This window comes from Channa argus, chromosome 16 (genome assembly GCF_033026475.1).
Source record: "Channa argus isolate prfri chromosome 16, Channa argus male v1.0, whole genome shotgun sequence".
Taxonomy (NCBI): domain Eukaryota; kingdom Metazoa; phylum Chordata; class Actinopteri; order Anabantiformes; family Channidae; genus Channa; species Channa argus.
The window spans coordinates 15,892,710-15,901,640 of record NC_090212.1 but is presented as its reverse complement, the minus strand read 5'-3'; the positions used below and the strand labels follow the sequence as shown (position 1 = coordinate 15,901,640).

At 40.1% G+C, this 8,931-nt stretch overlaps 1 protein-coding gene across 3 annotated transcripts in view; it reads right to left on the bottom strand.

Annotated features, from left to right (window-relative positions):
* Positions 1 to 126: 126 nt before the first annotated feature.
* Positions 127 to 8,931, bottom strand: part of fndc3ba (fibronectin type III domain containing 3Ba) — an 83,044-nt gene continuing 74,239 nt past the window's right edge. For all 3 annotated transcript variants that reach the window (XM_067479183.1, XM_067479182.1, XM_067479184.1), the window contains 3 exons: positions 8,364 to 8,530; positions 6,505 to 6,632; positions 127 to 4,785 (listed from right to left, as the gene is read on the bottom strand). In XM_067479183.1, coding sequence (XP_067335284.1) covers positions 4,474 to 4,785; positions 6,505 to 6,632; positions 8,364 to 8,530 — 607 coding nt within the window. In that variant the 3' untranslated portion in view covers positions 127 to 4,473. The remainder of the gene's footprint in view (positions 4,786 to 6,504; positions 6,633 to 8,363; positions 8,531 to 8,931) is intronic.

Sequence of the window (8,931 nt, the reverse complement as noted above, 5' to 3'; positions counted from 1 at the left end):
TAAGCAGAACTCAAAGCCTACATGTCCATTTAGCTACAGAATGATTCACTATGCAGCATGTTTGTGTCTAAAGAAGTGCTGATGAACAATGACACACACAATAAAACAAATACTTGCAAGTCAGAAAAAAATTAAAACATTTATTGGGCATAAATATATTATATATACGCTACCGATACAGTTACGTCTTACATACATAGGGTGGTATTTGCAAAAATCTATACATTAAAATTGATATGGCAGTTTCTTTTATATAATGCATATGAAATTGTCTAACATTTACAATACAAGAAGAAATGCATGAATTTCTTTTTTCAATTCGTAGACCATGACAACATTGGAATGTTTGTTTTTAAATTGTGAGGTAAAAATATGTTTCCTTTTTTTTTTTGTCTCGCATAAAAAATAGGCTAGTTAAATACCTGTGAGTCTCTGTACGTTTGTCAAATCGCCAATCTCTCAGTCAAAATCTCTACTTGCTGTAAAAAAACAAAACAAAAACAAAAAAAACTGATCGGAAGGCACAGACGTGGGGCTGCTGGGCAAAAAAAAAATAATAGTCTCTCATTCTCATTCTTGACATACCCTATAAACAGGGCAAAAGTAAAGGTTGTGAGGTTTCATAAACCACACCCCACAAGCATTTGGAAAAACAAAAACAACAGCGTACATAAAGGGAAGTACCCTGCCCACAAATACAGAGCCTTTCAGTTAAAACCTTGTTATTAACATCAGGCTTCACAACACTAACAGAACTGGCCTGAATTTAGCCAAACCAAAGGCGAAACTCTGCTCACTGATGGGGCACTAAAGTTTGGAAACGTGGTTACGGGGGACTGAGGGTGGGCAACATAACATCTGGAGTTAAAGGACAGGGCACCTCGCGCGTAACCTGCCGACTACAATGCAACAGGCTGGGTAGACATATCATGAGCAAGACTCAGAAAAGGCACCATAGTCCCTTTGAACTGTTCTACGGGGAGCAGGGCACCACTTAAAAAACAAAACAAGGAACCATCCTCAATGCCAACGACAGAATAATGCCAATGAATGTAACAGACTGCGTTGGCATTAGTGTTTGGAACAGAGCGTAGGGGCAGCGTATCTCCTCTCGCTCGTATTTACCTCATCCAGACTAATTCTCGCCATAAAAAAAGTGCTTCAACTCTGTTAGTCATAATGTATTTACCGTCTCATTCTATAGCTCTATAGATATCATATCATCTCTTAGCAAAATACTGGATACGAAATACTCACTACTGGTACACCAGCACTAGCCTGAACAAGAAATCGTCAATATTATTATTGTCATCATCTGCCCGAAATCATCGTATGATTGTTTTTTTTTAACCTTTTATATATATTTTTTTTTTACTTTATCAGTGTGAAATCATGTCGTGTTAATAACTCTCCTCCTAAAGGGGGCTACACATTTCAAAATGGCACATTTTGCTTTACAAAACAAAATAATAAAAGCTAATATGAAAAGAAGTATAATCACAGATCGAGTTAATGTTTTTTTTTTCCTTTTGAGAGAATAATAACAACAATAATAATAATTGTAATGCTGTGTTGTTGCAGAAGATCATCACAGAACCCTTTAGACAACTGCAAACGCAACATGTAGTGGACACAAGAAATCTGCACTTTGGCAATAAAAACAGGAAAAAAAAAATATATCAGAAGCTTCATTATAACACTAATCAGAAAAAAGCCAAAGGCAGCGAAGTTTATCCCATTACAGATGAAGTGATATGACCCTAAGGCCTGGCTTTGCTACATGATTTTCTAAGCATTACAACAACGGCTTGGCTGTGTGAGGCCGAAGCAAGAAATGAAAAAAACAAACCAACAAACAAAACAAAACAAAAAAAAATACAAAAAGGCATTTGGTTATATGTTTGAAATTGCAATGATAACTGCATGGACAGATGGACTACAGGTTCCCCACAGCTGTAAGAGAAATACTTAAAGGGTTACCGAGATAAGGAATGCTGGCCTTAATCATACAATCTAACATACATCCATTAAAAAAAAATGAAAATAAAAACATGCTACAAGGAAAAAATTAGTATATAACTACACTTGTCTCTTAATCTTTAACAATAAATAAATGACGATTGCACTGTAATTGGCATGTAAAGTACTGTATGCAAATATATAGTATAAATTAAACCTAGAAAAGAACTCTACCTTAACTTTCCCATCAACTTTGGCAAAGGTATTTTGAGCTAGTAAACCACTTTGCTTACTGACACATACGGGGAGCAAGGCACAGCATAGACAGGGGACAAGACACAGCATTAAATAAACGAAAGACGAAAGATGGACGAAGACAGAAAAACAGAGGAAGAGAGGATAAGATGAAGATGACGGTGATAATGATGATGACAGCGATGGGGATGACAGGATTAGATCTCCCCTCTCTAAGGTCTTATCCCTGAGGTACGCTACAGGCTTCCAATCAGAGCTAATCATTACCCACCCAGTTCCTCCTCCCTCTCACTCCATAGGTTGACACATTAATCGCACAGGTCTGGGTGACATCTTTGGATCATGGGGGTATGTAATGGGCTGTACCTTGGCTTAGTTTTTCAGGTGGGAGTAAAACAGGTTCAGGAGTCATGGGGAGGGAGCTGGGGTCAGTCACCCTAATGACATAGGTCATTATTTTAAAAAGGTGACGGTGTGTCAGAATGCCCTGTTCTGTGAAGTGTTGTCCTGTCAAAGGCTTGTTTGGTTAGTGAACACAGTTAGTTTAAATCACCAGAGAACATGTCCATCTGAGGAGAGACCACAGACTTGCTACTGCTCTGATTACATGTCAATAAAGCACCTTTTTAATAAAAAGAGTGAGAGGGAGAGAGTGAGGCAAAGAAGAAAGGGGAGAGGGCAGTAGATGCACAGAAAGATGGGATGCATCAAAGACAAGAGAGGAGCAGCCAGAGCAAAAACAGTCATCACATATAATTATGGGCAGGAGAAAAAGAAAAGAGGAGAAGAGACTTCAAATGTATCAATTCACAGACTAGCTGGAAGGAGAAACTACAGCTTCAGCACTGCTCTGGCTGGCGGCTGGCTAAATTTCAAGGGGGTAAAGCTCAAGTTAACTCCTAATGGCTTTCCCGGTTAGCGCACACACAGCTCTGAGAAGGGCAGCTAGCTGGCAGACTGTTAGCACCTCTGGGTCTCCGACACTATGAGCATATCACCACTAAAGCTACAGACAAATAGGCTGGAGCAACGGATCTTGAGATGGTAGAACACGGAAGGACCGACCCCGCGGTCAGTCCAGCCTTTTCCTGGTAAGTTGCAGCAAATTGCGATCCAAGCCCGGCTTTTGTAAATGCTAAAGCCAGTTTAGGCCCAACACAGGATCCAAGACTAGTGTTAAAGGGTCCTTCAATCGAATGCACGAGCTGGTGAACTGACCTCAGAGCTGCTGTTGTGAGCACCTAGAGTCGACTCCTCCCCTTTCACACTGTATTTCAGAACTTACATTGCCATCACTTATATTACATCACTTCTATAGCATCTTAGATATTTGTTATAATATATATATATGTACACATATATATGTGTACATATATATATGTGTGTATATATATTGTGTGTATATATATATATATTAGATTACTGGTTTTCCATTCTTTCTTAGATATAATAAAAAATCACAGGATAGCAGCATCTTACACCACACATGGATTGTATCACTTTGGTAGCTGAACGAGTGAGTGATTGAATGTTAAACGCTGAGCAGGTATGTGATTGACTTCTTAGGAGCAAATGTGTGTTTCTTATTGTCATTGCGCATGTGTGTGTGTGTGTAATTGTACAGAGTGTGCGCCTATTGTATATGTAAGTGAGTCTTTTTTCAGTCTGTATGTGAGAGCAGGTGCAGATTGCATGACTTGACCGACAGAATGTAGAGTAGTAACAAACTGAATAATAAGGTATGAACGGCTAAAGCTTTTAAGGCCTAAATTGGAATATGGCTGAATGAATAAAGTCTGCAGCAAAAAAAAAAAAAAAAAGTAAGACAATGACCGTCAAGAAATATACACTTTCGATAATCGAATATGTTTTAAAAAGATAAAAAATAAAAACATGCAATCTGGGGAGCAACTGCATTGCTCACTGCTATTTTAAGGCTTGATTATCAGTTTACTTTCCCAAACGAGTTACAGCCAAGACAAGGCCTCCCTCGACAGGAATCCTTAACAAATGAGACAGACAATGATACAAAGACAACAGAGACATAGAGAAAGATGAGACCGAACTGAGTGAAGGCAGAAGACAACAGGTACAAGGTGAGGAACGCCTGAATTGATAATTTGACAAAAAAAAAACATACATAGCCTTAGAAGTACATCTCAAGTGTTTGTTTTGATTTCATTCGGTTCTTTCATAGGTGTTTTTATAAAGTTTCTCTGTATTTTTTCATTCTCTTTCTATCCAATAGTTAAAATTCCCTCACTTCATGAAAAAGTACTGCAGCAAGCAGGCGATGAGGATGGAGAAGCCTGCGAACACGCACACAATCAGCGCCGCAAAGCGCTCATCGCTTGAGATCAGGCCCGCCGCTTTGCCCGTTTCCACGGCGCACAGCTCTCCCGATGATGATGCGTCCTGGCGGCGCAGCGTGAACAAAGAGGAGGGGCTCAGTGGTCCGCACAGTTCCTGGCATGTATCCTGGCAACGGCGGCAGGCACCCACACGGAAACGATAGTCTGTGTTGCCCTGGAGACCAGAGATTTGGAACGTGCCCTCCTCTCCCTTAAAAACCTGAGAACGGACGAACAACAGAATAAAGGTTTACAACCAGGTGTTTGATCAGTAAGAGCACACATGTAAGACTGTTTACAACAGTGTGCAAGTTTTCATTCCATGTAACACAATGTCCGTTAATTTTTCCTGGAAATGTACTCATGAATAAAATGAGTCAATATAACGGTTTCTGTGAACAGAGACATAAAGTAAATGTTTCTGTGAATAGAGAATAGGGTCTTTCTTGCTTTCTTGGCGTCTGATTGCCTGTTTGGGGAGTGGGTATTATGAGGTGCTCAGCAGGTGCCCGTTTACAACGACAAGCAGCGCGACTCCAATTCTGAGGTTGGTCCCGTCGCTCACCTAGAGTGAAAAGACAGGACCCTGCTTTTTTGAGGTCATCTTGCGGGATTCTTCATTCTGTCCTGAGCAGGACAGAAATATCTGTGCGCATCTTACACCCATGACATACCCCGGCTTTCAGTGTGCCCGCGGTTCTAGGAGCAAGGTATAACTATGTTTGGGTTCGGGCCATGGCGACAAGCTGCCGGCGTTACACATGCAGCAAACTTGACTTTACTATGAAAAAAAATCTGGGAAAGGCAACAGCCAATGTTCCTGGTGAAATGCCAGACGTAACTCTGTCGCTGACTCTCTCATGAAGAAACATTTGTATTATAACGCAATGACACATCAAGGGCGCCTTATTAGTCCTAATATTGTGTCAGGTCAGCCGCCCCTTTCTGCATTTATTTTGTAACTGAAAAAGAACATGAGCAACCTAGTACAGCTGGGACTCTAAAGAATGCCCTCAGGCACAGTATGCGTTTTCATTTCATTCTGAAAAGTGACTGGCTTGTTGCAGGTCAGAACAGTGCAATGGCTTTTCTGTGGGTGAAAGCAGCCTACATACAATTTCTCCTTCTATTTTAAGCCAAGTGGTATACTGTGGATTTATGTGTGTTTTACACAAAGCTATATTGATTTTTGGAGAATTCAATTTGTTACTTTAACTGTAGCTGGAGAGAGGACTTTACCCATTGTGAGATAAATAAATGCACACACAAAAGAGAGAACAAACAGAGAGAGAAAAGAGGACAATTACACGAGAAGAAGTATCACAGATTTGTCCTGACAGCGGATGTGTGTACACGATGAAATGACCAAATACGCATTTCAATAGCAAACACGCACACAAAGCTGGAGTTTTGACAGCGAGCGAATATCAGCAGCCCTATTTAGTAATTCAATAACACAGAGTAAAACACCCCTGAAGACTGTCCTGCAGTCTCATACACATGCTTATCGCTACAAGTGCCAGCCAGACAGTAGTATTTCCACTGCAGCCTAAATCCCTTTTCATTTGTTTCTGTGTTGTAATTCATATTTAGAATCCTTCAATACTATTGAGTAAATACTGCTGGAGCTGCAGATTACCCAGGTATGTGTGAAGGGTGTGTGATTTATTCTTCTACGTTCACACTCGTGTCTTCGTTGTGATACCCCATCAGAACAAACTGAAATAATTTACTCCGCAAGGAGATTAGAAAATATCCAACCAGTAGTTGTTCTCACTTCCACAAAATAAGAAAGAATGAAATAATTTAAGTGGAGCTCTGCACTATAGATACAACAGAGATCTCAAAACTGTACTCATGTGATTTCTGTGTGTGTGTGTGTGTGTGTGTGTGTGTGTGTGTGCGTGCGTGTGTCATACTGTACGTCTGGGAGACAAACCTGTTTGTACTCTGACTCGCGTCCCACCAAAACTTGGAGCACATAGCTCACTGGATCCCCTCTCATTGGTGGGATGGTCTCCCATGTGATCTCACACATGTTGCCCTCCAGTTGGTGCACTCTGGGGGCTGTGGGGCGAAAAAGCATGAAAACACGAATCAATCAATCACACAGCAGGAAGTCAGAATTAAAAAAAAACAACTAAAAACTATACAATATAAGATCTAAAGAACAAAAATGCTCAGATCATTTACTTAAGTAAAAGTAGCAGTGCCACATTGTCGTTGCACTAAAAATATTATTTAAGTACGAAAATATGTCATACAAGTAAATGCGTAGAGTTTAAGCAAAATAACACATTTCACATCAGTGTGTATTATTGGATACATTTTTGTTTTCGTTGTTTAGATTGCAGCTAATAATCTAATAATTTTATTTTTAATTGCTGTTATTTTTAACTCAACTGCTGTTGCAGAGTAGTTCTTTTGATTAAGATATATTTAATGTAGTGAGAAAAATTTGATATTTGCCTCGTGTGTGATAATTAAAGGCCTGCTCGAGTAAAGAAATGGTACTTAAGTACACTACTAAAGTAATTACAGTACTACATGTACTTAGTTGCATTTCATTGCAGAAATAGATGAGGTTTGGCTACTTGCCTTAAATAAACACACCCTTTATTACTGTACAAATGCGTCGATCAATCCAAAGAGCAGTCATTTCCTGTCCATCTATTTATAAGGTGGGCAGCACTAATGGTTCCACTTTTGTTAATGGCAGTTTTTGTCAGACTATATAGACTAACTGTGCTGGTACTGCACATAACCCTGTAGGATAAACCACAACAGAGGTGAATTTCATGGAAATAATTTAGTCTTTCTGCACCGATAACCGTTTTGCAGAGAAATAATATCCTTGGGGGATAATCTCACTTTACCCCCAAAATAACAACACGGCAACAAACCCCTTAATTTCTTACTGCATTAACCGCTGTGCTAAATATAACACGCATTTTACTAAATGTTTACCGTAACCAGGGACCTATTCATTGAATTGTCCCAACTATTCAAACCCATCCACCACTTCAAAATACTAGTGCTCTGAATTAATGTTTATTTGCAGTTTTACAGAAGTTGTGTGGACCCCTCAGGCTGTTATTTACCTGTTTATAGATACATCAATGCTGTGCTGCACGTTCACAGCCTCACAATCACACCCCATATTACTTTCCAGTTATACCACCGGGAAGGATACTCTTTACTGTGATTATTGTAGCTATAAAAGACACTCAGCCTCTTAGTTTACAGCAAAGACCACATACTGGTCGCTATAATCAAGCAAGGCTACGGTGAACATGCCATCCTTAACAGCCAAACAAAAACAAGCATTTTGTCAGTTTTGACCTGCATGCGTATCACCTCTTTATGGACATTCTGTGTCCTTTCTACTGGAGTCAATTGCACCAGCTCTTAAAAACACATTGGTTGGATGTATGCGCCGACACCAAAACTGCATACAACAATTAGCAAATACGTGTTATAATGAACTTTTACACCCCATCAAAATAGACATTTGGGAAGTTGCGATGCTACAGTGAGCACCTGTTCACGCATTTAATTATTTTTTTTTTTATTGAACCAGCAACCTGTTTAAACACGGGTAAAGTCTTAACTAGCCAAGATATTTGTTAGGTTTTAAGCACTTTGAAACTAGCTCTTCAGAACAAACAAAGGTAGGATGTGTATGCACAAACAGACAAATATTCAATATTCTAAAATTCAATCCTGGAGTGCAGCAGTGGCATCATCCCTCACATTTGACCACGCAAAGCCATGCACCATCTGTCAGGGCCAGTTTACCTTTTAGGACAGGGGGTACAGACTTGGTGGTGCAGAAAGTGTGCGTGTCGGAGAATGGACCCTCCCCAGCGTCGCTGACGGCCTGTATTCTAAAGCTGTAGCTGCTGGACTCAGTCAATCGCTGGACCTTGTAGGTGTGGCTGGGACCACGGTAGATCGTCACAAACCTGGACAGACAGTATAATGAAAATGAAAGCAGAGACAATGAGTCACAAATCTAGAGAGAGCTCTGAAAACAAGACTGAGAGTTGCATGAGAAGGTCAGGAACAGTGGCAGACGTGGAGAGAAAGAGCAAGTCAGAGATAAAAAAAAAAAGAGCAGGTGAAGAGTGAGGTGGAAGTGAGGGAAAGGAATGATATACTGATGTGCCATGAATACATCAGAGGGTGAGAGAGGTGTGGTGGTGGAGAAAAGCCGTTAAAAAGTTGGGGAACAAGAGCAGACATCGACACTTGAATCACAGTAATCAGCAGATGGGTTTGAGGAACTGATTCAGATTCTGTTCACATTATTAAACAGTATTTTTTTTTCAAATGTCAGTGACTTACCACAGAAACCATAACCATT